Source organism: Megalops cyprinoides, chromosome 9 (genome assembly GCF_013368585.1).
Source record: "Megalops cyprinoides isolate fMegCyp1 chromosome 9, fMegCyp1.pri, whole genome shotgun sequence".
In the NCBI taxonomy this organism is placed as follows: domain Eukaryota; kingdom Metazoa; phylum Chordata; class Actinopteri; order Elopiformes; family Megalopidae; genus Megalops; species Megalops cyprinoides.
The window spans coordinates 15,393,769-15,421,665 of NC_050591.1; the positions used below are offsets into that span (position 1 = coordinate 15,393,769).

Consider the following 27,897-nt stretch of genomic DNA (forward strand, 5'->3'; position numbering starts at 1 on the left):
GGTTGCCAAATAGTGATCTCTTCTTAACGATCTCTTCGCGCACTGAATGTAGGATGTGTTACCAGCTGTAACCAGGGCGGTAGCTTCCTGCCACATTGTGATCTCACGGGTTTCCTGTGTTCATTTCCGAAGCAGCCAGGCAGGGATAAAAAATTGCGGACTGCGCCTTTGGACAAAAATAGAAAGAAACCGAGAGGATACATGCAAGGAAAGAGCGCTTTTCCTGATCTCTGCGTCAACGTACGTGCTATTCTGTGTGCCGTCTATCTCTACAATGATAGCAGGTGCCCTTTTCCTTTATTTAATTGCTCCCCGGTCTGTAGGTAACTGTCTAGCTGTAACATACTACTACGCAAGACAACGGATTGTCTGCATTCGAAAACAACACTACCGTCTCTCTCACCAGCTTGCAAGAGACCATATAGCCTCTTTTTAATATTTAAAAGCCATCGTGCATGAGCTGTCCTGTATATTCAGAGTGTAGGTCAAACGTTACACAATTCCAAATGAAAATGAGAGATTCCTTGTTGGAGTGGCATGTCAGATTTCTCTTGAACATGATGCTATAGGACTGCCATGATTTAACAGCACATACATATGACCAGTTATTTATTTTGTGATTCTAATGGAAACCTTTTGAGATAAAAACTGAAAACTGAACAAATATAGTAAGAAACGGTATATGGAAGTCATGAGCACATCCTAACATTGAACTGTAACAATATTCCGTCACATATTGCGATTAGTCTGCTTTGTGTCTGAGAAAGTTGACTCTTAGAGAGAAGTTAAATCCATGCAATAATTACCATTAATGACTTATTCGTATGTCTGTTACAAGGGAATAAAACATTGGTAGTACCCTCTGTATGACTGTCATATGAAACATAACTACAGTAGATTGTAGGGAAAACAATCACGAATTCTTTTGATATCTGCTATATGTATAGTAGTGTAGACATAAAAAGAATTCAGGAAACAGATAGGTCAGCCTGTTGAGTAGGTTAGGAAGTTATCTACTTTGGGTGAGGTAATGTAGGTCAGATTGTTTAATGTGACTTGGTTTCTTTTAGATATTAGTCATTGTAATAGCAGACATGAAAGCATTTTAGTGGAGAGGCCTGTTAGTAAGTTGGGTACTAATGTTGTATGTCATGGGTTTGAATGATACTATGTATGCATATGAATTTGTGTAGTGTCGTGGAGGAGAATAGTGGCAATACGGTTTCTATAAATGGTGAATCTTTGCATATCAGGACAGAGGTTAAGTACAGTTTAACAGCATGTTATTGTAGAGATGGCTGGCTAGTTAACAATTTATCTAATTGGCTAAAACTAAAATAAGCAAGGCCGACTGCGAACCTTATTAATTACCTAACAAGCTATTAAACTCAGTCAATTTTCAAGCTTATTAGTTAGCTGGTAACATCAGTGTAGTTATTTTTCATATATTGTTGGCTTGCAAGCTGTCTAACTAAGAGGGTAGTGAACTAGTTGGTTGAAAATAAATTAAGATGGCTAAGTAGCAAGCAAGAGCAACCCATTGTTAACTTTATCTTCTAGTTTGCTGGCTAACAAAGTCAGTTTTCAGGCTTATTTGCTCGATAGCTAACAAGGAGTTCAGTCAGTTTTCAATTCCAGTGACTTTATGGTACTAGCAAGGAAGCAGTCCAACTGAGGACCTGGCTGACTGGCTGAAAACAAAATTAATTAATTAAATGGCTTCTGAAATACAATTCTCTTAAATGGCTTTAATCTTCAGTTGAAATCACAACAGACATTTTTATCATGACCAGATATTCAGCTCCTGTGTTCCTTCCATACTATCATCAGAATTTGGCAACTATTTTGTGTTGGGAAGTCGAAAATATGATTTAACATGAGGTCCACAAGCTAGTAGATAGGTTACATATCCAACCTGTGGAAGTAACGGGGAGACAACGTTAGTACCAAGCATAAGTTTTGACCAGTTGGAACTTACTTACCTTCGTAATACTCATTAGAATCTGTTTCATCACTGCTACAGCTGTTCTACTGCCTTTGTAAAAGAATTTCTGCACCAGAGGACATTCTTTTTTTCTGTTTCCACATCTAACATTGTGACCACTAAGTATCTTGAGTGGAAAGTACAATTTCAATTGCCATTTAAAATTGTAAATTACATTTTACAAAATTTAGTGACAGGTGTACAGCTAGCCCATGACTTGCTAGCATCTGTGTTAGCTTGTAAAACTGAAAATGAAATTAGCTAGTAAAGTACATAGCTACCCAGAAAGTTAGCTACCCAGAAAATAACTTAACTGGCAAACTGGCAAAACACACTAACTAGCAAGTAATCAGCTTGTGCACTAGTCTAGTCAATTAACTAACAAAAAACTGGCTCAAAGGTACATTATAATTATAATGCTCCCTAGTTACGTAATGTTAACTAGCTAGGCAGTGACTCAGCCAGTAAGTTGGCAATGCATTATTTTTCTAATGGAAACCTGGATGAAAATATATTTTAGTAACTAGCTAGATCCTACATTACTTAAATAGCCAATGTACAGTATTTCTCAATCCTACACCTGGAGGCTCACTGTCCTGCATATCTTCTATTTATCCTTGCTCCAAACACAGCTGATTGAAATTAGTGTGCATGCTCTTGATTAAATCAGTTATGCTCAGCTAATCCAAAGTTCCACTTATGAGTTCGGTCAGGTAGGCAGAGCAGAGAAAGATGGAAAACTTGCGGAGCATGGGGGGCCCAGGAGCAGGATTGAGAATCAGTGGCCAATGAGATAGCTAGTGAACCAACTGGGTGCATATGGAATTTTGGCTAGCTGTCTCCTCAGTCCTCAGCCCACTAGGTAGCTAGCTGGCTGGTTGGTGCCCATTTGTAGATTGTAGAATGCAGGTTGCAGCAGGTTTTAAACTTCAAATCTAGATCAGGGTAGTTAAATGCCTACTGTTTAACATTGCTACCTGTCGTGCTTTAACATTCAAGGCAATGTTGTTGTTACTTCTAAAAAGAGAAGGAAAGCTGTTTTATAGCTGTAATGCATTGAGGTGTTGATTGGGAGCTTAGTTAGCTAGCCGGTTAACTCTAATGCATAACCAAGATGGCAGTCATCTGTTTTCTTCCAAGGGCAGACAGTGATGAATGGATGTGACTACTGGCTCAATATGAGGAAAAAGAAAATGGCAAGAAAAAAAGTGACGTTCATTAAAAAAGCACAAACTATAAAACAAATTTATATATTAAAAAAGTCATCTAATGGTTTAACGCACTCATTAGCTTTATATGCTAGTTTGTACCTTGCCTGGCCAGCCTTTGAAACTTGGTAATGCAGTGCTTCTAATATTGTTGACTCTGTATGGTTTTTCGCTTGTGTTGTATTGTACCTGACTTGTGAGTCGCTTTGGATAAAAGCGTCTGCTAAATGAATAAATGTAAATGTAAATGTAAAAAGGACCACAGAATATTTTTCATGATATAATGCAACAGGAACATTAAGATGGTTAAGTTGACAGTGTCCATATTTGGGTATTCATTGACATTTTATTCAAATTCTTTTTGTGTAAATGAGTACAGCTGGTACAGAAGTAAATGTCTGAAATGAGTCAGACCTCAGGGTCTTGTTTGGAATGAAACTCCAAAAAGGGCCTAACTCTTTGTGCTGTGTAGGTATGGGGTATGCCTCACAAATGCAGTGTATTTATTTGCTGACTGTAGCTTAATGTTTGTATCATTCAGATCCAAAGTACCAGTACATAGAGCAGTTTCTTAGCTGAGTTAATTGAGCGCTCTTAGCTGAGCAGTCAATTCAAGTATAATGCAAGCATGATAAAAGCTCTGCGTGTTGTACCTCCCTTTAAGGATGTTAGTATAAGCGGGCTTACAATATGTACTATGATCACTCAGATCACTTCTGTATCATTCAAAAGTAGGTTGTATCTCAAAAGAAGTTCAAAATTTTACCCATTACTTGTAATTTGCCCTGTATTTATAGTAACCCAGCTCCACATTCAGACAGAGGGAACCAGAACTGTTTAATTGGAGGGATGCAGCTCAAATGTGTGTCAACCTGTTGCCAGGCAACAGCTCACGGGGAATTGGCATGGAAATTGAATGCGTCACTGGCTGCCTACCACAGCTTGATTAGTTTTCAGGTTGAGGTGTGTGTGTGTGTGTGTGTGTGTGTGTGTGTGTGCGCGCGCGCGCGCGCTGGGGGGGGTTAACTGTTGTACTGTACTCATTTGTTCCGCTGTACTCCCTATTTGTAATATGAATGCAGTTCTGTGTGTCTAACCCTGAAGTTATCACATCTGAACCAGACAGCTGTCACTGTGCACTGTTTATTTTCAGTGTCCTTGTTATCTGCTCTTCCATTTCAGATGTTCCAGCCATTGACAGAAAAGCCACACCGCTGTCTGTATCGGTGGGGTTCTGAGCCGTGCTGTTTAGCCAGCTGTGGGACATCTGCCTCTTTGCCCGAGTGAACAAGAACAGTGCTCACCACTTCAGCACCAATGCAGCTAGCCTGCCCTCAGAGCTCAGAGTAGTTGCAAGCCCAACACAGTAGTGCTGTAGAACGCCATGGGGGTTTGGAGTGCAGGAGAGGCCAGAGAGAGGCTAAAAGTCGCCTCACCACACTGAAAGCGCCCTCTGCAGTTTTCACCGAGAAGGTGGAACCCGAGGTCAGGCTTATTTGATCTAGGATCTCTCTCACACCTCCTTCAGTAAAGATCCTTTCCATAAGACCTTCTGAACACCACAAACAGCCCCTTGTACAAACTAGGTTAAGCTCTGACCCTGCGAGATATCCATAAGCCATTCTTTGGCAAGTGCTGTTTCCAAGGTTAAAGAGGGATACAAGAGGCACAATGCGTGTGAGTTTCTGTCAGGGTCTACTGACTGGGGCCATTGCCCTAAACCTGCTGATCCTGTACTATGTGTCCCGGGCTCAGCAGCAGATGATGGAGAAGCGGAGGGAGCCAGGGAAGGGCTCTTCCAAGAAGGCGGCCCTTCCCGTGTCTGCGCTCGGGGCCGGCGCAGGGCTGGCAGGGGCGGGTGCTGGTGTGGCTGGGGCAGGAGGTGCTGGGAACGGCCGCAGCCCCCGAGTGACAGTGCTGGTGCGGGACTTTGAGGACTTTGAGAACTACGTGGGCGAGGTCGCCCGTTCTTTCCTGCGCCAGCGGCCTGAGCTGCCCTTCTTAGCAGTGGCCGACACCCCACCCTACCCGCCGCTGGCACTACCCGAAGGTGCCCGGCTTCTGGCACTAGCACCCAGCCCGGACCAGCCCCCTCAGGCCCACCGGCCCGAGTTCCACGTGCAGACAGAGTATGTGTTGTTGGTGCCAGACGGCGTGGAGCTAGAACAGGGCCGTCAGTTAGAGCGGCTGATCCGGGAGCTGGAGGGTGAGGGCGGGGGCCCGGTGCGGCTGGTGGCGGCGCCGGTGCTGGCCCGGTCAGCTGTCCAGTGCCTGCACCTGAGGGTCAGCCTGCGGGAGTGGACAGCCACCTACACACCTGCCGCCTCGGGCAGCAGCGGCAGCGTCTGCACCGCCCTGCGGGGCGACGCGGTGGTCCTCATCCGCTCCGAGGACCTCTTCAACCTCTCCACCCCTCTGGCACGCCCCCTGCTGTCCTCCCTCTTCATCCAGACCTCGCTCCGCGGCTGGAAGGTCAAGCTGCTGGAGGGACCCTGCTTCCCCACCAGCCGGCGGCCCCTCTTCAGCTCCGCCCACAACCAGTGGAAGGCGGAGACCCGTCTCCGGGAGGCTACCACCCGGCTCATGCGGGACTTTGGCCTCAAGCGTCTGGTCCACCCTGATGGCAAGGACCAGTGGTTCGGCTGCACCAAGGAGACGCCCCGCTGTTTCGGGACAGTGCAGGACGACACGCCTGAGTACCTTTACCTGGATCGCTGGACCCCACCCTGCTGCCTGCGTGCGCTCCGGGAAACCACAAAGTACGTCATCAACATCCTGGAGAGCTCGGGGGTGCGGTACTGGCTGGAGGGGGGCACCCTGCTGGGGGCGGTCCGCCACCAGGACATCATCCCCTGGGACTACGACGTGGACCTGGGCATCTACCTGGAGGACGTGCCCAACTGCGACTACCTGAAGAACCTAGACGCCGGCTCGCTGGTGGACGCCAACGGCTACGTGTGGGAGCGCGCGGTGGAGGGTGACTTCTATCGGGTGCAGTACAGCGAGGCCAACCACCTGCACGTGGATCTGTGGCCCTTCTACCCCCGCAACGGCGTCATGACCAAGGACACCTGGACGGAGCACAAGCAGGACGTGGAGTTCCCCGAGCACTTCCTGCAGCCCCTGGTGCCCATGCCGTTTGCCGGCATCACTGCGTATGGCCCCAACAATCACCGCGCCTTCCTGGAGCTCAAGTTCGGGGAAGGGGTCATCGAGAACCCACAATACCCAAACCCCTCCAAAAAGAGGCTAGACAGAAGCAAGCTATGAGGAGTAGGAGCAGAGGATCTTGGTCACACCAGCGTAGAGTGTGGAGGAATAGACTCACAATGCACTGATTGAATTTGCCCGTAAGGTATTGTTCAGACTTGCAGAGGTTAAGTATTGATTTACGTGTCAGAGCTGCTGTGTTCCACAGCTGTACATTTTGAAGGAGCCTCGAGAGGACATTTGAAGGACTACTGTCTCTCAGAGGCAGAAATGTACAGAAATGGCATTGACACTGCACAGAAATGACGCACAATTCCAGTTTTATGAAGTGTATGTCTGTCCCACAGATTGCTCCCAATGGAAGTGCCCTGTCACTGTGTAGTGCCAACTTATTTATAGTATAAAATAATCAGAGTTCCTCCAGGTCAGCCACAGAAATTCAGTGTTTCTCTGAGTTTGTGGGAATGCTGTGACAGTGTTGGTCATGAGGCCCACTAATGAATCGGATTGTTCGACAGCAGCAGCTTAAAAAAGGCAATTTCACAGCTGAAAAGGGAAAGAAACAATGTTTTGTCTGTGATTCTGACTATCCTGACTGTTGGTTGTCTGAATGTGATTTGTTTGTGTGCACTTGTTTGAAGCACCCATGACAGAATCTTTAACACTTGAAACGTGAGATAATTTGCATTAAGTATCAGACAAAAGGTACCTAAACAAATCTAGCTAGCTTGTGCCCTTTGTCAGTGAAACTTGAAACTATTGTATGGCTACTACTGAGGCTCTGTAGATGCTGTTTGTGCTTGCTTGTGTGTGTGTGTGCGTGTGTGTGTGTGTGTGCGTGTGTGTGTTTGTATGTGTTTATGTGTTGCACAGTTTCACTTTATTATTTGAGATGTTGCACAATCTGGTTATCCATTTCCAGTGTGAGATTAGTCTCAATTGTACAGTGAATCCAAACCACCAAGGAAAGTTATCGTAGGACACAATGCTGCAACCTGTTCATGGATCAGTTTTAAAAAAGGAATGGGAAGGAATCTGTGCTTCCTTTGTCAGTTGTATTACAGTAGCATGCCCACGATAGCTTGTCTCAGTCCAGAATACAAAATTACAGCATTATACACACAAACAGCTGAGATGAAAGTAAAAGTTTTGAATAACCATCTGAAACCATTCCATTTAGCCCTGTGTATGCTTTACTGATCATACAAAGCAATAAGCAAACTGTAGTTCAACCTTTGTCATTACACTGAGAATGTAAGAGGGGCTCTGAGGACCCAAAGTGTCAGATGAAGCTCTGGGTCCTTTCTGCTCCAAACCACTGTCCCAGGATCAGAGGTCACCTTGCTCACACGTGAATCACCATGAACATTTTGTGTAGAAAATCATTGATCTAGGATCAGTGTTGCGCAGGCAGACTCTTACTACACAGTTTTTATTGTTAGTGAGACAAAGAAAGGCATACTGCAGTGTTTGCATGTGTTACCTGCTATTGGAAAGGAGCTAAAAAGAGCAATGAAGGGAATACTAGGTGGGTGCTGATCCAGGATCGGTGAATGGGGTCGACTGCCACACCATGTGCAAAAAAATACACTAGGAGGTGCCAACTCCAGACACAGAAACCTGCTGACACTAGTCCCTCCTATCTCAGCCAGTGCTTACCCCATTCTTCTTGTCTGCTGGACATACTAAAATAAAACAATTGTTTTGTCTATTTGTCTTGAATCGTCTGTATAGCTTCTTTGGTTACCACTTGGATGGCATGACAGCATAATGTCTTTTGGAGGGTTTGATGACATTGACATAAAATATCACGCGCACACACACGGATGGTGTTGTTTACCATGTGTAAACATGACTTTTCTGTGTGCAATGCTATGAAAATTAAAGTATAACATAAAAATTAAGCAGGAGAAGTGGTAGCAGCACTTACATTTTTTCCCTGTGTAATTAGGGATGTTAATAAATATGGAAGGGATGGCATTGCGCAATGGGTATAAAATATTATCAAGGGGTTGGGTGCTGAATGAGCGTATTCTCTAAACCTGTGGACAGTGGCACTCACTTAGAGACTGATACTGCTGTACTGATCCTCCATTGTAGGCATAACCTGTGATGCCTCCATTTGGCCATTAGATGGCACAAGAGGCACACATCCAAGCCTTGTAAAAGCTCATCAGAAAAGCTCTGCCTGTATGCCTCACTAAGGCTTTCACCAATGATGTTATATATAATGTGTATAACAGCAGGTCTGGTGATCCATCTTGCAACACATTTAATGTAAATATTTAGATGGTATACACAACATTATGTTACACATTGCATTATATCACTGGGTTAAAACATACTAGACTGCTATTAAAGGCCTCACAAACAGACACATCAATTTTGGGTACACATGGTGCATGTACTGTTATCCAGGTGTGGTGGGAGTCCTTGTGACTCTCTTTGTCGATCCACTTTTGCTGACATTGCTATTTTGAATAAGGCTGGTATGCACTGAGTGGCCATGCCAAGGGAGTGTCCATAAATGTGAGGGTTACTGGGCCCTTGAAGTTTCAGCTGGGTGAAGGTGAAGAGAATTGTGCTGTATGTCTCACTAAGCATTATTCAAAATGATCTGTGTTAAGGCCTCACCACTCACACATCTTGAATGTGATAGTTAATGTGAGAATCGAAAAAAAAGTTTATACCATGTTGGAAAATCAATAAATCTACATACGACCAACTGGCAGTATTTCTTCTACTACAGGTTCACAAAAGGATGAATCATTTCTGATATTTTCCTAAAGGAGTCACTTGGTGAAATTTAAATGCAAAAGTTCCAGGCTTAGAATTCAGTCCTTTCTATGATTTATTCATCATGCAAGAAAGTAAAGTAAAATCAAATGAATGACTCTTAAAGGAAGGCAAAGCAAGGTGAGTAAATAATAATAAAAATGATTTTATTCTACAGCCAGTAAAGAGCATACATACAGAAGGGCTTTGGTCTGCACATTTTTTGGCCCAGGTAGTCATGTTATTGCAACAACATAACGGCACAATGCATGATGTAACACCAGCAACAACGGCAAACAACACAGATTTTCTGTAAATGGACCAGGTGGTCAGCTCGGTGCACATGACACTGAGAATTCTGTCTCATAGCTGAATTCCGGTTGAGTGTTCTGGTTTTCTGACTCGTTAAGAACTTTCTTGAAGCTTCGTTACAGAAAACAACATCCATAGGTACAGAGACAGCATTGGAACCTCCCTAGACAGAGGACTTAAGACACACAGGACCTGAATATCTGGTCACAATGAAATATCTGTGGCACAGACATATGGATTGACAGTGAGAATGAGGACATGTGCCATTGGAAAACAGGAAAAACATGCTGTCAGATGGGAAAAAGTTTCAGCCGTGCTGCACCCCATATTTGGTAATAGCGTGTGCGACTTACGGCTAAAACAACCAAGCAAAACAGACACATAGAAACACGTATATGAGACATTTATAACTCGTTATCCTCAAACGGACAAAGTTTACTCAAGGGTGGTGAATGCAATCAGATCAGGAGCCCTCTGGCTCCTCCTGTACAAAACTGCCAACTGCAGTCTTTTATAAACAACTCCTACATGTCAACTCTTGGAAAAACTAACAAATATGATTTTAAAGTCACTTGGGCATTCAGGTGCAAATCAGACTGTATTGAAATGGTTGAATCTCTGCTTAACAACAAACTGTAAAACATAACCACCACTTGTTTACATAGCATTACATCCTGAATCTTAGCCCCACCCTACATTCTGATCACCACGGAGGTCTACAATCCAAGGCAACACAAGCAGGTACTGGAGACTGAACTCACCCTGAAGCACTCATAGTGCACACACGGACAAGGAAACGCACACGCAGTAATGGATATGCCACTAGATTCAACCTTGCAGATATCTGAAGGTCAGCAATGCCTGCCTGTGCTTTCCTTTCAATATCCGAAGCATGATAAAGTGTAAAAATAGGGTCAGATTTTCTGAGCAGGAATACCGTCAGCCATCCCACACTATATTGCTAGACCACAATAATGCCCACATACACACAGACTCACACACACACACACATACACACCACTGCACACACTGTCACAACAGGCCTACACTCACAGGTGCAGTTACAGAGAAGAGATTTTATGGATATACAAAAGTAAATGACAAGCGCAAGCATAAATCGCCACCAATAACAGACATATAACACCAACATCCATCACAAAGTAGGATGAGCACAATTTAAAGCGATACTTAAAATACAGTTAAGAAATATATTAAAATAAAAAGAAATTAAAAAGCAGGAAAGCATTTTAGATTATTAATTGAGTATAATGTGGTCAACATTAAATCATTTTGACTTATATACCAGGACACTGAGGGTGTGTTCAGATATATATTTATCTTATATATAAATATTATGGTAAAGATGACCAGATGTGTGGCATTATCTTTGTGATGCCTCCAGTCCAGCACAGTCATGGGTAGGTGCCATATTAAACCTAGAATGCAACTCAACCCAATGTCATCTTGCGATCTTGGCAGTTTCACACCCAGCCCTCCTGCTTCTTCTCCTTCTCTAATGTTGGCTCAAACAGCCCTGCTCAGCTGACACAGAACATTCTCACAATATTGCTACTCCACTGCATCAACGTTGTATGAACATTTGGGAGAAGAGCACATTGTTTGATTCAGATCAACATAAAAATCACTCACAATATACAGGTGGGAGTATTAAAACAGCTAACATCAAGCACTTTCACACTGTTTCTACAATAGTCATGCAACAGTGCGAGAATGCTGCCTGTACCTTGGAACTGTTAGCACAATTCCATACTTTGTGCTTAGTGTACTTTACAGTTTTACTTTCCCATAAACATAAACACACCACCATAGGCCATCAGCTCCAGATGAGTGGCTGAAATGACATAAGCCAGGATGTGCTTATTCAAGTTAAGGAGTACATTTATGACAGCAGATGTGACGAGGTTTTCCAAACTCTGGGGACAGTTTCAAAAGGATTGACCACCAGAGACTGAGCTGGTCAGAGTTCACCTTTCAGTTTATCTTTACATTTAGCCTCTGCTCCCTGAATCCTTGTCCCTTTGAACAGTACATACAGTCTATATTCGTAGTGAATGTACTCTATAAAGTCCAGAAAAGTAGATATTTCAAGCTGTAGAAAGTTTCAAGTTGTGTGGAAAAAAAAATCAGGTGAAAACAGGTCCTTTTAGAATATTATGCCAGGACCTGATTCAATTAGCAGCTAAATCAAAAGAGTCACTGTGGATGTCTAGGATAAAAACACTACAGCTTTCCTATTGTCTTCTCTTTCAGGGCCAGTAGGTAGATACAGTGATTATATAGAATATCTAAAATGTAAACAATGGCTTATTGGAGTGAAATAAATGGAACATCTCTTTGACACAAACAGAGTGTAAAAAGTGTTGCAAGTAGTCTTTGAGGCCAGACCAAAAGTGTGCTACTGGATTGATAAGAACACAAGAGACAATGACCAGCTCTTTGAAAGGAAGATGAAGAGTACCTTGCCAAAGAGGCACAAGATTTGCTACTGTGTTACTGGCATCTAATAAATATTGATTCATTAAAAAAATAGAACAGTAAACATTTTGTCACCCTCTCCCTCCCTTGTTCAACCCCCACCCCCACCCCCCCCACCCCCAAGCCCCTCCCACCCCACCCCACCCCACGTCCCCCTTTCTTCTTCTGTCTCTCAGTCTGCACTCTGAATTTGGTCATGAAATCGGAAGAGGTTTTATCTTTGAGAGGCCTTGTGAGTCCCTCTCCCAACATGCCATGTCTGCACGTAGAGCAAAGAGAGGCAGATCGATTGGAGCTGTTGATGCAGGGCCCTTTCCCCTACATGACAGACTCCTCGCTGGACTTGGCCGCCGCCACGGCCGCGCCCTCCTCCAGTTCCGCCCTGCTCTTGGCCATGAGGGGCGAGCCTTCCGACTTGGAGGGGGCAGCGTCCTCCATCTTGACCTCGCTGAGCTCCGCCCCTCCATCAGGGCGGGCGGTGCGGTCCACAAAGTGCTGCAGCAGGCCTGCCCCGAAGGCGTCGCCCTCCACGTTGATGACTGTGCAGGTGCGGTCGCTGCAGGGACAGAGGAGTGGGGCGGTGAGTTCGGTGTCACACCTACACTGGCATGAAGGTACTGGCACTGGTGCAAAGGGAACCCTCATCTTCCTGCTTTTCAATCAGTCTAACACCCCCCAGCATATTCTGAAATGCCCCCCCCCACAGACACACACATACACACACACACCATCTGTCATCTCTCAATGCAAATGCTGTCCCCATTTTTCTCCTCTCCTACTCCCCAAACCCTTCAGTTAAATTAGATGGTCCAAAGCCACTTCATATCCACAAACTCCTTCCTTCTCTCACTTCAGCCAACCCCCCACCACCCTCCCTGATTCCAAACTCCTCTTCCCCCTCCCAGCTAGTTGCCCACCAACCTCAAAACCCCTCCCCTTCACTCACATACACATTGCATTTACATTTTGTCCTTTATCAGACGCCCTTCTCCAGAGTGACTTTGGATGTGAAAATACTAAGTGTATTTGACATAACAACATGAAATACAAGTGCTTGTACATGATATAACACATCAAGTGAAACAGAACAGACCAGTACACCCAAGTAAGACAGACACTTGGCACCACCCCAAACTCCTCCCCCATACTCACACTAGCCAATCAACAGCGAGGATGAGAGAGATGTCATTGGTAGGCAGCCCCACGGCCTCCAGGATAATGGCCAGGGTAAGCACTCCCCCTGCAGGAATTCCTGCTGCTCCTACACTGGACGCTGTGGCGGTAACTCTGGAAAAAAGTGATGGGCAAAGTCAGTGTTCCGTTCATATTGAATATGCTTAACACTCTCAATAGAGGTTTAGCTATATTTTGGCCAAATATTAGCATTATCTAAAACTGGCAACTTGCCTTGTTTTGTGTTACATAAATAATATTTCACCTCAGAACTACAGTATTAGATTGAGGTAGTTTAAGGCAAAACATTTAAGACTTATGTTCTTATCCAGCTATCATATCCATAGACTTATCTGCACTGATAACCATGATCATACTCCTAATCACCCTCATTCTTGCATGTTAATATTGCTGCTGGTTGCAAAGAAGGGCCTCGGACTCACAGGATGGTGATGACCTGGATGAAGTTGAGCGGGACGTCGTTGAGCTGGGCGATAAAGACGGCGGCCACGCACTGGAAGAGCGCCGCGCCGTCCATGTTGACGGTGGCCCCGATGGGCAGGATGAAGCGGCTGATGTGCTTGGACACGCCGTTCTTCTCCTCCACGCACTTCATCATCAGCGGGAGCGTGGCCGAGCTGGAGAGGGGGAGGGAGGAGACATACCGTGAGAGGGGCGGAGGGCTGGGCGGAGACCGCCGACGGACAGGGCAAGGAATGGAGATGGGAAAAAAAGGCGGCAGGGCAAATGGAGTAACATTGTAAAGAGGAAAAGAAAAGGCAGGGGAGACATTTTGAGAGAGGTGGGGAAATAAGGCGGAGACTTTCTTAGGGAGAAGGAGACAGGATGTGAGAGTCTGGTGGAACAAGGCTTCATGAGCCCTACAAGGGGAGGCATTATCAAAAGCTGTCCATTTCTGCCGATTAAAATCCAATCAAAAGAACTTTGCAGAACACTGTGATTTGTTCAAATAATTGAGAAACTGACAGCACATGTTGGCTCTACCCATTTAGGGTAGCCTCACTTTCCCATTACAAGAAAAGGAGGAGCCAGGTAAAGAAGGGAGGAGAGAGTGAGGGGAGAAGGTTTATACTGGGGGGGGGGGGGGGGCTGAGCGACCCCAGGGGGTGCAGTGAGAGGGCTGGAGGGTGGCAAGAGTCTGGAGGGCGGTAAACCCAGAGAAAGAGGTGTGCAGATGGGCAAGAGAGGATTACATGGGTGGGAAACTAAATCACCAAGGGTTTGAATCACAGAAACTAGCAAGGCATGGCCATGGTGCGCATTACCTGGAGGAGGTTCCAAAGGCAGTGGCCAGAGCAGTGACCAGCCCCAGCAGGAAGGTGTAGGGGTTCTTGCGTGTGAAGATGAAGTAGATGAGCGGCAGGACCAGCAGGCCGTGCACCACGTGGCCAACTACACAGCAGGCGATGTACTTCCCCAAGCTGGCAAACAGCGTGCCCACATCCTCCATCTCAACGATCTTAGCTGCCACCAGAAACATGATACCCAAGGGGGCGTACCTGGACCAGGGAAAAGGGGTGGACTGGTCAGTGAAGGTGACACTGAAGTGCGGGCTGAGACCAAGTTTTATTTTTGTATCAACAAGCACAGTGTTACTTTGATAACGTGTACTATCAATGTTAATTTGATCGTACACAGTGCCATTACAGCATGGCGTGAATATAGCCACTGAGCACTTACCCTGATAAATTTCATCCAACAAGAAAACACATACTCCATGCAGAAAATCTAAACACTGACCCATCGTGGCACAGAACACTCACCACATGATCCAGGAGACCAGCACCATGGTGGCCTCGTTGAAGGAGTTGAAGAACTTGATGAGGATCTCGCCCTCCTCGCCCAGCTTTCGCAGCGCCACGCCAAACACGATGGCGAACACCACCAGGCCCAGGATGTTCATTCCCGGCACGTCATTGCCCACCGGTACCTGCGGGAGAGGGGGAGGAGGCAGGCCTGCGTGACTGCGACGTCCCACTAACCACAGCCCAAGATACGTGGGCAGTAGTGTGGCATAGTGGAGGGGCAGTGTGGCGTAGCGGTAATGAGCAAGGCTCGTAACCAAAAGGTTACCAGTTCAATTCCCTGCTGAGGCACTGCTATTGTTGCCCTGGGCCAGGTACTTAGCTCAAAATTGCCTCAGTAAAATATCCAGCTGTATAAATGGATAATATGTAAAACTGTAACCTATGCAAGTCTCTCTGGATAAGAGCGTCTGGCAAGTGACTGTAATGTAATGTAATATGTAATATGGAAATGCATGTGTTAATGCTGCAGTGTTGAAAAACCTGATATTAACCCAGGGTGTGTAGAAACAAGGCACGACAGCTATGCTAACATTCTGTCGTGTCACAAAGTGAAGAGCTGCCTCCATCTGTTCCAGAGACACAGCTTTAGATGACAAATATGAATTGGATTTGCATCCCATTAAGATTTAAATATAATGCTGCTTCTGATGAGTAAAGCGACTCTAGTCAGTTTATGGCTATGAATGTGGTTTGTATTACACCCATGCACATTCACCCAGACAGGCATCGGACGTACGCTAACCTTTGCACACGGACACACACACGTAGAGAGAGACAGACACAGACACATGTACACTGCATCCACGTGACTGGCATGCACATGTGCGGGGGGATGCAGGTCTTACCTTCTCCACAATGACAGCTGTAGTCAAGCCCACGGCGTCTGTCACATTTTTCTTTGTTTGCGTGATGTCATAGCTGGTGGCGTACTGCAAGAGAAGGCACACATAAAGCAAAAACAGCTATACTGACACTCTTTTCAATGCAAGAACACATACACATTAATGTACTACAGCTCCTGAGTGTGTCTAAAACTGTTGCACAGCAGTGTATACAGGTGTAATAACTGCTGAAGCAATTAACGAAGTATCATCTTTCTTCAAAAAACACTTGGTGCCATTTAAAAGCTAGTTGGGATTCCTGCCTGATTTCCGCTGCGAGGCAGCTCTTTCGGGTAAAGGTAAACCCGTGAGTAAAACGTCTAACAATGTGCGAGAGGATCTGGAACGTACCGACTGGAATGCAGCCGCCACCAGGTTGGAAGGGAAAATGTTCCTGGAAAAGAAAGACAGTAGATGAGAACTGAGGCGAATGCCTTTACAGGACTTGTCTGGTGCAGATCTGCACATGTCACTGGGTGCAGATGAGGTGAACCGCAAACACAAAGTGTTCTTATTCAGATGCGTTCCCAGATGTATCGTCTTCCTCTTGCTCCCCAACATTCAGAATAAGATCAACCTTTCTAACCACAACCCAGACCTCTACAATCCTGCTTTAGTGGTGACCGTTTAAGGATCAGATCTTTGGGGGAGACTCTATCAGCATCTACGTTTGGTTTGGACAACAAGAAGGATCTCTGAGCACAATTTTCCAGACCTGTATCCCAAGGGTGCCTGTGGTGCCCGGCCCTCCACACACCCCCAACTCCCACTTGAGGCCATTACCATCAAGGACTGGGATCATGTGGAAATACCTGGGAGAATTTACACAGATTAAATCTCCCTGTCCCAGGGACTCCAAGGTTCACTACACCATTCCTTGAGCTTGCCTTGACTCCATGAGTAATTCTGCAAATCCATTTACTATTAAGCCAAACAAGCTTCACTTTAACAAAGCCAAACGCTCTCAATTTCCTCTGTGGACACGGTAGCCCCGCCAACTTCCCGCCTCCCAGAGCGGATTTGGTGTAATACAGGATTAAAGTGCCAAAACCTCTGTGCAGCCTTCACTTACTCTCCTTGATTATTGTCTGTACTTCATTTCCTCTGACCCAAAAATGAGTTGCTCTCACATGCAAACAGGAAGCCAACAGTTCAAAAGTGAGCTGTGATAGGATGCCCTAACTTGCTAACTATCCGCGGAAACAGGCTCACCACTGGGGTGCAGTGTTCTCCACTCACCGCTGCCTAAAGGCATTGCCACATACTCTGCCATGGTCTGGGGGCAAGCCGCATACTCCCTTCTATCAGATTTGAGATTTCGCTGCATGAATTAACCCCTTCCTGCAGGGGTGTGGCCTACACTACCGCAAAAGCAAAAGAAAACTATGTCAAGGGCCTCCCGGGCAAATAAACAGCTGCTAACCAACGCGAAGAATATGAAGTGCACAAGGAGGTGAAAAAGAAGCGCGATTTTCATTCGCGGTCTGTCAGGAGGAAGAGACAAGGCGACAATGACAGCGGCGCTGTGGGAGTGTGCTGAGCCGACCATCGCACAGGTGTTTCACTGTCAGCGTGAACCCCGCGCGCCACCCTATCCGTCCTGAAGGAAAGTCACATACCTACTTACACTCACCATTTAAGTTCTTCTCTCCTCCCAAACTCTACCCATCTCGCAGGTTATGCTGTCAATCCAAAAAGTGTTTGTTTTTAAGGCCGTACCACACGCACACTGAAAAACAAATGTACTTCTTCTGAGGCTAGGTCAGGATGATGCAAGCTGCTCAGCTCTGAGCGCTGAAACCAAAAGCCGACCACAAATAAGCCTCCAAGTCACGTAAACGTCAGACCGCAGACTACACTCTTCTACAATATCACCCCTCCAACACCCTGCCTACCTACCCTCCCCTTCATCCTCCAACCTGGCCCAGTCTCGCACGGGTCTGCATACAAACACGGCCTCCACAGCACGTTCGCCAGGTTACAGAAATACAGCCATGTTCCAATAATGTCAATAGCGTCTGTCAAAACATGACTTTGTCCTGTCACAGTCTGGTGAGATCTTCGCCCTCCCACACAGCTTTCTGCACACAGTCAGCATCACTGGCATTTGTTTACATGGTGAGGTTGGCACACGTGTGTTGTAGGTGTATGCACATGCACTTCAGTGAGTCTGAAAGAACCATTTATACAACTGGATATTTACAGAGGCAATTATGTGGGTTAAGTAACTTGCCCAAGGGTACAGCAGCAGTGCCCCAGTGGGTAACTGAACCTGCAGCCTTTCGGTTACGAGTCCTGCTCCTTAACCACTATGCTACACTACCATATATATATGGCTATGTCAGACCAGCTGTTTTTTAGCACGTGTCTCTCTGCACCCGGGCTGACATCCGCCCTTGCCCCCATGTGCTGTGCGGCAGAGGCGATTTTCAGCTATCAGCTTGAGCAAATGCACCCCACCCTTATCTGGGCCTTGTGTGTTTGCCAAACAGTGACGCCCAGCTCTCTTCTGCTAAAGGTCGCCCTGCCGTGTCGGGAAACCTGGACGCGGCTGGTTCGCATTTCCCTCTCCCTCTGGCAATACTGACCCTTGGGGATTCCCCAGCCGAACTGACCCTGAGACACAGGCGTGGCCTGCGAACAGGGGGGACAGAGGCAGGATGCCAACCTTAATCCAGTCATCAGGATCGCTGGCTGTCTAGAACGCTGTGAATCATATGCCCCTCTGAGGAATCTGTGTGTGTCTGTGCTTCAGATCCTTACGAAGAGCAAGGGATTTGCATCGTTGATTTGCACGCCCAACAGCCCTCAGGAGCAAATTGCAAAAGTTTCTTTTTCAAGGTTTGCATTTAAGAATATATGTGGCTGTACCTGACAGGAGCAACATGCTATGTTCAAGGTTATTCAAAATTGTCACAGATCCAAACCCAGCCACTCCCTTGTACTGGAGTTAAGTTCATTTTCCATTCCTGTGCATTCTTTAGACAGCCCTTGTGTAGAGTGAAGGGGGGAATCATTAAATGAAATGAGCTGTTCTGTACTGGAGGTGCAAGCACACTTGTGAAGCAAGAGGGCTTTCAACACAATCTGCACGCTCACTTATGGTTATCCCATATATGGGCATCTTACTGTGAAAAAGCACAGCTGCACCAAGACAGAGTGTATGTTTGCTTATGTGTATAAATGTCCAAATGTGTATGCATGGTGTATTTCTGGGCTGGAGCCAAGCAGGCCACTGGACAGTGCTTCGGCATGGGGTCCTTGCAGCATAAGAGCCAGGGCTCTGCTGTGAGCAAGGGGAGCAATTAATGAGCAGCACGAGCTGCCCAGCTAATGAGCTAAGCCAGTTCCTGTGTGTCTGCACGCCCACACAGGGCCCGCCAGACCCTGCCTGCTGACCCGTCACGCATCTGAGCATATCTGACAAAAAGTCTGAACCTGAGAGAGGAGAAACAGGGCCCAAAGCTCTGCCCTCTACTGTTACCAACACTAGTAAGGCTTTATGAGATCATTAATGAACGTAAGGGAAATCATAAAATGAGGATCCAGAACCAATCCTTACTGGTTGACCTAGTCCCCCTATCCTGATCTCAGATTAAAGCACCTGCTGTATTTGTGTGTAGAGAGATTACTGTATTGTTGCCAAAACACAGAAAACCTCCATTTGTTTGTTCCTGAGCTTCGCGCTGTTGGGGACATTCAGTAGGCAGGAGCAGGAAGTGCTGGTGAGTACATACTCAGAAAAGCGAATAGAAATGAACAAGGAAGCACAGTAATAATGCTCTATTCACTTCATGTTGACCATTTTCTCCTTCTGTTTTTCTCTCTGGCCTTCTTTTATGTAACTCTCTCTAAGCATTCCTTAATATGTCTTAACAATATACAACTGAAACAGTATAGCAATAACTGTACAGGGGGGATTTCTCCCATTTAGTCTTCTGTATATCCATCTTAGGTCACTCACACGCAACTACAGTGTGCTCAACACTGAAACGTTCCACCGCAACCAGCAGAAACGTGTCTGGTCCTGTTTTCACTCGTTGCAGCAGTACCCCCACCCCTCAGCTTTCAGTATTCTACGCAACACTCCACCGTAAGCAAGTCATCAGAATGAGGCTGGTCAATGACTGCTAATCCATCCATTTGCAGAAAAGGTAAGACAACAATTCAAGGCCCAACAGCCCACCTTTTAGCAGTCAAAAAAGCTGGTTTAAGTTTACTCTTCAACATAACATCATAAGTGTGTCAGAGTGCTGTCACTAAGGCTGAGTATGCGCTCTGACCACCACACCAACAAGCCTGGCTCTTCAGCATTGGGGTCGAGCTGCAGGTTTGGTACCCCGTAGACCTGGGTTTGAGACTGGGTGGGGTGACTGCTCTCACCCTTTGCCAAAATAAACAACAAAGAATCTATATAAAGAAGACTCCCTTTTGTATCAGGTTTATGCTTTGTGGGAGAACTGAGAGGCCAAAGGGTTTTAATTGACTGGCTGTTATGGATTGATCAGACCCAATCAGACAGGGCGAAGCAAACTGTGTACAGGAAGTACTGTGTCACACAATGCTATGCATCAGAGCTCGAGCGAACGTCACTCAGGACATTCTACTGCACACTCTGGTCAATGCCTCTCCTTGTGCCGGAATTTAGAACATGTATAACGCTCCACCTATTGTGTGTTGTATCTAGGCAACATGCACACCTAATAATACCTAATTACAGAAGGGTGTCCACGCCTCCAACTCCTTTTCATTTTTTCAAAACACGTGGGAAATAAGTAACATGTAAGCCATTTCCGAAATATAAATAACATTAACAATAAGGTGCAGTATTTGCCCATCATGTCTGGAAGACTCATGTGCCAGATAGCCTGATGTCCTAGCCACCTTGTGTATCTGCCTGGTGCATCCATCAATCCGTTCCCCCTTAGCTCTGCAACAGATGCACAGGCACCTTAGTTCCGCCATGGTGACGAGGTGCCACCAGACACGTCCTCTCAGACTGACCTACACTGACTGCTGAGTAACTCGGGGCTGCAGCAGTACTGCACCTGCAGATCGACCTTGCTCGCTCCTCATAATAAAAGGAAAACAACTGACATATTAATATTTACCAACGTCCTAATTAAAGTTCATTTTGAGTCAAAAAGCGGGACGGTAGTATGGCGTAGTGGTAAGGCGCAGCACTTGTAACCGAAACATTGTTGGTTCAGTTCCCCGGTGGGGCACTGCTGTTGTACCCTTGGGCAAGATACTTAACCCAGAACAAAACTGTAACCTAAGTAAGTCGCTCTGGGTAAGAGAGTCTGCTAAATGTCAGTAATGTAATGTAAAGTTGCATGTGCTTGAGTGTTTGGCTTTGTTCTAATTGCTCAAGCTAGTTAAAAGTGCACCAAGGCTGTAAACTAATTATGTTTGACTCAGTTTTGGTGATAAGAGTATGGGCATGTCAACCAAATACAGTGTGTTCTTTCCAAAATGTTTGGTGGTGGGGAAATTGTTGATAGGGAATAAATAATTAACAGAACTCATTTGAGAGCTGTAATTTAGTCTGTCCAACAGGAAAAACTTGTAGGAAAGAAGAAAAACTGCAATGCAAATATAGTGTAGAACAGGCATAAACCATTCAAAACTATTCAGAGCTTCATGCAAGGACATACTGTGTATATTTATCACAGTTGACATTATAACACAGTTTTTTGCACAACTCAATTTTCAATTGCAGTAACACAAACAAGCAATTTGCCTTGTATTTGCAAGGGCGTTCAAGCATTTCATAGTAAAACTTCTGTACCTTCAAAACTGCTATGGAGATGATGTGGTATGATTTCCATTCACTAACACGTTCTGTTTTGTCATTGCAATCCACGTGGCTGTGGGTATTTAACCATTCATACCTTTGTATTTACTTAATCTCTGTAATATGAAATGGTGTGAAATGAAGTTACTAAACCGAGCACTAAGTGGTCCTGACAGATGAATGGTGATACCGATAATACAACTTACAAGACCCTCTGCTATTTAATATGCACGATTTTAAAGACATGCCTACGTTTGTAACAAGAAACACACAGAAAACCGCAAACAGGCTGGCTGCCTGGGGCTGCAGTGACGCGCGAGGTGTCCCGAACGAGAAAACCGAGCACACACCGGTATTACGCAATTACTAATTATTTGGGGGAATGCATGAAGGATATTAATTAGGCTCATTTTATAAAATACAGATCATACATTGCAGTAATGCCCTGGTCCAGCGGTATATTTTAAATATACACCGTATAAAATGAGGGAAAACTGCACTTGTTAACGACTTATTTTTTGGATCTTACGTCTGTTGGTTAACAAATGTAACGGATATTCCTCTCAACATTTCTATAATTAAGCACATGACGTGTGATGTGGTTCACAAAGGGGAGCAATTGGGCATTTCCCGTCCGCGCTCTACTGCGCTCGATCGGGGCGCCCCCCAGGTGTCTAAACCGTTTCTCCACGTGTCAAGAGGTTGCCACACTATGATTGTGTTCGCTGGTAGATATAAATATTTCCATCTCTTCGATACCATCGACGTCAGATTGTACACTATTACATTAACTAGCTAAAACAACGCACCGGTGTTTCCGATGCGTGCTCTCGTGTTTCATATGTTAACCTCGCCATTCCGGTTCCGAGCAAAGAACAGTAAAATGTTGAATACGGAATACACTGAGCTAAATAATTTCACCGGCAAACCAAGTCATAGCAGAGTGCATTCCCGTCCGAGGTATTACCAGTAAACCTGAACCATCTGGCGCAACGCGGTACATAGAAGATTACCTATCGACGACCGCGCATGGGCTACTCCTGCATATCTGATGCAACTCGTCAACAGACTTACAGCAAATTGCGCGTTACAAACCCACCCCTTCACGGATATTGGCCACATTCTGGCGGAGACACTGACAATACTCTCTAAAAGCCGGGCTTTACAACTCGATTCTCGCCCCTTTCCCTTCCACGTAAAGAATCGTGAACCGATGCTGTTTGTACTCCAATTATATCTCATTTTATACTGAAATACAACCGATTAGCTTCGATGTGTGTCAACGTTTCAGAACTGACATTGCCACACCGGCAATGGAGTTCCGACTTGTCACTGTTAGAGAATTGACAAATAGCTGCTCTAAAGTGGTTTTCAACGCCAGGAAAAACGTTTGCTTACAGACGATGAGACGATGCATAACAACTTTATTCAAACTAAACGAACATTATAAGAAAATTATACTAGAACGTTTTATTCAAGGGGGTATGGTTCGTTTAACTGTTGGGAAACGTGACTTTAATATCATCGTGTCCACGTGTAACAGTGGGTGCGAGAGGCTCCCGCTGATGAATGACCATTGGGTGACAATTCTGAATTCCAATGCCCAGCATAGGGATTCTGGAACATGTTACCGGATTGCACTTTTATAACATTACTAGTTCGATATGATAGGTTTGAAAGAATTGTGAGTACAACCAACATCGTTACAGAAGTCTTTACACGGAAGTTTCAGGTAGCAAGAAGTGGTTTACTGGGAATAGACAGCCAGCTTACAAGCTTCACATGCAGCAGTGGACCTAAGCAGTGGAAAGGGTTTCCGATAGTTTTCTTACCTTATCAAGTCCAAAAAGGAGTCCACCACCTCTTTGGCCTCTGGGACGCCACCGTCTGCTGCTGAGAGTATTGGTTTTGAGCCGGTCAGTGTGCCGGGTCTGATGATAAACGCAAGAATAACGCCGATGGCTGATGCAATTAAAGTTGTAACTAAGAAGAACAACATCGCCCAGCCACCCAGTTTGCCCAGGGCTTTGGGGTCGATGCTGGCCGCTCCGGAGACAAGACTGCACACAACCAAGGGAATGATGATCATTTTAAGGAGACGGATCAGGAGCTCGCCCGGGAAGCCAAAGTATATAATTTGCGTTTTGTTCAGTTCTGCGTTTCGTACCCCAAGTCCGATGAGCACGCCGATTATTACCCCTGCCACAGTTAGGATCACCAGCAAATTGGCCATTGCGATTCTTTTCAATTTCTGAGACAGGGGTTCCGGTACACTGTTCTTTTTGTGGTCATTCAGTCCGTTGGCCATCGTTTGCCCGTCGTCGTCAAGATGCGTGTCGCCGTTTGCAGCTTTCATTTCATCTTCAATATATATTTTTTCTGCCATGGTGAGTTCAGTTAGCTAATAGAGTTGATCGAAAGTAAGTCAGGTATCTAACTAAATGAATTTGGACAAAACGTGCCTAGAGCAGTAACTTTCGGACGTACCGAAGGTAAGCCTTTTGTGTCTGTGCCGTCTGCGCTCGTGTAGTAAGGGCGCGCGAGGTTGTCATTGGGGTTTTTGTCATCTCCGTGACGTCAGAGGGCGGACGTACATAAAATATTCTAGACGGAAATTATTCTATATTAAGTACAGTAATTGTTTTTCAAAAACGTATTTAAACACACACACACACACACACACAATGTCAAATAAAGATATGTTGACCAGGTTGTTGTGTCTCTTGACTAAATGCCATCTTTATTTCACATGTTTTTATGATTCGTATTTATTAAAAAGAACACTGCCGAAATATTTCTATAATTATTCCATATTTCCATAATTATTAGTATTTTAGTAGTTTTGTATATTATTGTTCTGTCTATTGTTGCTGTTTTCTCCAAGAACTTTGCTGCGGTGCATTTCTTGTTATTCTTATAAGAATTTGACGTAGATCAGACGTTTTCCTTTGATCCTTTCCACTTCATTGTAGCTTGTTGCTTCATGGCATCCTGAATATAGCGTTGATGTTGTTAAAAGTAGCATTTTGAATTCAATATGTAAACCAAAAGCTGATGACCATAACATCAACCCTGGTTCAATCAAATAACTTATGTTAAGGGTACACAAGTAGGGTCAGGGAACAGATAGGGTTTTTACTTGCAGTCACAAAAGCTATTAAAAAATTATTAAATTCTTGACAGGTGTATTTAACATTAAAAATTAGCAATGTAACCATTGAATTATGGATCTTAGATTCAGAGTTTCAAAAGAAGAGTCATTAAAGCATCCACGATGACTGGATTTATCTGTGTGGAGGAAGAGAAGATGTCCTTGAGTGTTTTAGGAGGTGTTGGTGGGGTGCAATAATCCAAGAGGTCCTTGAGTGTTTTAAGAGGTGATGGTGGGGTGTGCAATAGTCTAGTCATCATTTATAAGCCAGAACCTGTTATGTCATTCACTGAGTCTCCTCATGGAGCTGTAGCCTTACCCATTCTCTCACAGAGCACAAAATAAGCCCCACACACAACATTAGCACAACCTGTTAACAGATTGCAAGCTAATGGGAAAATGAGTGCAGAAATATTGTATACAAATTTACAGAATATCAAGATTTCTCATTGGTCAGGGTATACTTTGAATATACAAGAATCTTGAAAACATAGCATTTTGATCCTTCTTCAAAGATTATTCTCAGCAGAAACAGTAGAAACACTTTACATGTTTCAAAGTCCCCCCTCACTACAGTGCGGCCCAAGGAAGGTGTAGCTCCTTATGAGAGGATGAATTAGTGGCTTCCAGTTAAGATACGGTTGCTGAATAGGCAGTAGGGTACCACAGGGACCAATGCTCAATTTGAAAAGAGGGGATTTCTAAGCCAACCATCTCCCATTCATCTCTCATCCCTTTGGCTATTACAGTCCCTACCTGAGTGGAGAAGTCATGGAAGGACTGACCAGGAGACATTGAGAACAAGAGTAGTTTTTTTTTTTTTCGAGAATGGGAAGACAAGAACATGCTGGGAAAAGTTCCTGGAGAGAAGTGCACTCTGTGAGGTGTAGGTTCAATGAATGCAAGCATTGTATAGTGACTTCCGAGGCAAGGGCCAGTGGAAGCATCACAGACGTCTGCCAAAGCCTTAACCCCATAAATTATGCACTAAGCACTAAGAATGGGACAGGACCAATAATGTATCAGTCACGGGCCAAATATTCCAAGGCAAATTATGTCATGTCTCTGTCTTTCAAGACAAGTTCAGAGGAACATTTGAAATCTCAAAGCAATACAGTAGTACACAGTAAGATCATGGGCTGTGTTCATGAAATGTAACATAACTATTGTATGCTAAATGTCTGAGAAGTCGAATTTGTGAGCAATATAGTAACAGGCTCACTGGTAGTGCCAAGGATTCTGGAGCATCAGAATACATATGTGGTTTTGTGTACCCTGGAACATGGCCAGGTACAGTGGACCATAATGCAGTTTAATATTGAAGTCTATGCAGCAGTAAGCACAAAAACAAACACAATAATTAGTGCCTTATGTTTTTACCGGTTCTGAGCACTTTCTTCCCTCTGGTTATTGAATTCCACAGCGGATGAATTCCACCACTTGTCTCCCAGTGCAACATACCCAACTGGCCTCTAAATCATCATTCCCAGGTTGTGTGTGTGTGTGTGTATGTGTGCATATGTGTATGTGTGTGTGCTCTGTGTGTGTGTGTGTGTGTGTGTGTGTGTGTGTGTGTGTGTGTGTGTGTGTGTGTGTGTTTGTGTGTGTGTGTGTGTATGAGTATGCACTCATGTGTGTGTGTGTGAGTATTTATGTGTGCATGCATCTGCATGTGAGTGTATGTGTGTGTGTGTGTGTGCATATAGGTGAGTGCATTGTGAGTAGATGAGTAACAGAAAACGGAGATAGACAATCCCAAGATTCCTCCCTACCATCTCCTTGCACATTCTTTCATTATTCTCCATGAAAGCATTATGTTTCTCTTGGTCCTGACTCAGATCACTTGAGGATGCGAGACCTGGTCACCCTGAAAGAGAGACCAACTGACCCTCCTTTCGTCCAGCTGTGTAACCCTGGCCGAGGTGTAGGTCTTCTTACTCCAAAAGAATGGGGCTCAGTCTTCATCTCCCTTACTGTAAACGTAAAGTGGACATAGATTGGAGGCCCTGCTGGACATCCATGAAACGTAAGACAACTCAGAGTGTAAAAAACAAATAAGCAATTTACCAATGGTATGTTTTTGCCCAGGCTTTTACGGGAATCCTCTCCCGGTTCTGCGGACAGTCTTTAGCATCCACAGGCGCATCCCCCGCTGTTCTGAGATCTGTTTCTTGCAGGGCTCTTCACTTCATCGGCTCTGCCTCCAGCAGCATGACCATCCTTTTCTCGGAATTGCAGCATGGCGAAAACCCTCGCCTCGCCATCCGCAGAGAGGCCCGGGCGAGACAGAACGCCGCCGGAGGTGCGGTGCGAAATTTTTCAAGCCCCGATTTCTGCGAAAAGCCCAGAGGGGGGGAACACATGCACGACATCTCCCTCTGTAGACAGTCCAGCCTGGATGCAGACACTGAGGCCAACCCTGACGCCTCTGTATCAACATCTCTAACAATGGCTCATTCTCCCTGACCCTATCTGACCCTTCCAGTGCATGTGCACTCCACTGGCCCCTGATCAAAGAAAGATATCTAAACATCTTTAAACAAGAAATGGACCACATAGTGGGTATATTTATATTACACGTGTAATAATGCTATAATGCTATAATATAAAATAACATAATATGTATAACAATATAAATTAGTGTCTCTCTAGGACATGAAATCTCTAACACATTTGATGGTTTAAAACAAAATATGCCTAAAGCATCCCCCTTGTACATTTTAATATATTCACACATAAAGGTTTACATCAGGCAGCATCCATACTTTGCCGGGGGGTGGAATTCAAAAAACATTCTATGGTGTTTTGTCCTTAACATTGAGCAAAATGAAGCAAGAATTATGATTACTTACATAATGACTACTGTGTACAAATTGGTAAAATCTCAGACTTGGAGAAAGGTTTCCATGAAGGTGAATAAAATAGATTTTGCAAGGACCAAAGGGCTGAAATGCAGTACCTGTCACAGGTGGCACCTTGAATAAAACCAGCAGGGAGGTGTACTCATTGTCTCTGATACAGCTCCTCTATATGATGGAAAATTATAAGAAGTGTATTAGAATACTGTGAACACACTCTGGG

At 44.9% G+C, this 27,897-nt stretch overlaps 2 protein-coding genes across 3 annotated transcripts; one reads left to right on the forward strand and one right to left on the reverse strand.

Annotated features, from left to right (window-relative positions):
• The first annotated feature begins 112 nt into the window (after positions 1–112).
• LOC118783188 (fukutin related protein) lies at positions 113–8,075 on the forward strand. Of its 2 annotated transcripts, none has more exons than XM_036536929.1 (2): positions 113–284; positions 4,375–8,075. In XM_036536929.1, the coding sequence occupies exon 2, from the start codon at positions 4,864–4,866 to the stop codon at positions 6,460–6,462; it is 1,599 nt and encodes a 532-aa protein (XP_036392822.1). In that variant the 5' UTR covers positions 113–284; positions 4,375–4,863; the 3' UTR covers positions 6,463–8,075. The 2 variants fall into 2 exon arrangements, with proteins under 2 accessions (XP_036392822.1, XP_036392821.1); XM_036536928.1 differs by having other exon boundaries at positions 113–240.
• A 4,060-nt stretch (positions 8,076–12,135) lies between these two features.
• On the reverse strand, positions 12,136–24,179 carry slc1a5 (solute carrier family 1 member 5). Its single transcript, XM_036536352.1, has 8 exons — positions 23,498–24,179; positions 16,220–16,262; positions 15,833–15,916; positions 14,943–15,109; positions 14,445–14,678; positions 13,602–13,796; positions 13,138–13,272; positions 12,136–12,541 (listed from the first exon to the last, which is right to left on the reverse strand). The coding sequence occupies exons 1-8, from the start codon at positions 24,049–24,051 to the stop codon at positions 12,304–12,306; spliced, it is 1,650 nt and encodes a 549-aa protein (XP_036392245.1). The 5' UTR covers positions 24,052–24,179; the 3' UTR covers positions 12,136–12,303.
• Positions 24,180–27,897: the final 3,718 nt, after the last annotated feature.

Coding starts and splice junctions, on each gene's coding strand:
- LOC118783188 (XM_036536929.1), top strand. CDS start 4,864: ATGCGTGTGAGTTTCTGTCAGGGTCTACTGACTGGGGCCATTGCCCTA.
- slc1a5 (XM_036536352.1), bottom strand. CDS start 24,051: ATGGCAGAAAAAATATATATTGAAGATGAAATGAAAGCTGCAAACGGC. Junction 16,263..23,497: donor TCCTTTTTGGACTTGATAAG/GTAAGAAAACTA, acceptor TTTCTTTTCCAG/GAACATTTTCCCTTCCAACC. Junction 14,679..14,942: donor CTGGTCTCCTGGATCATGTG/GTGAGTGTTCTG, acceptor TCCCTGGTCCAG/GTACGCCCCCTTGGGTATCA.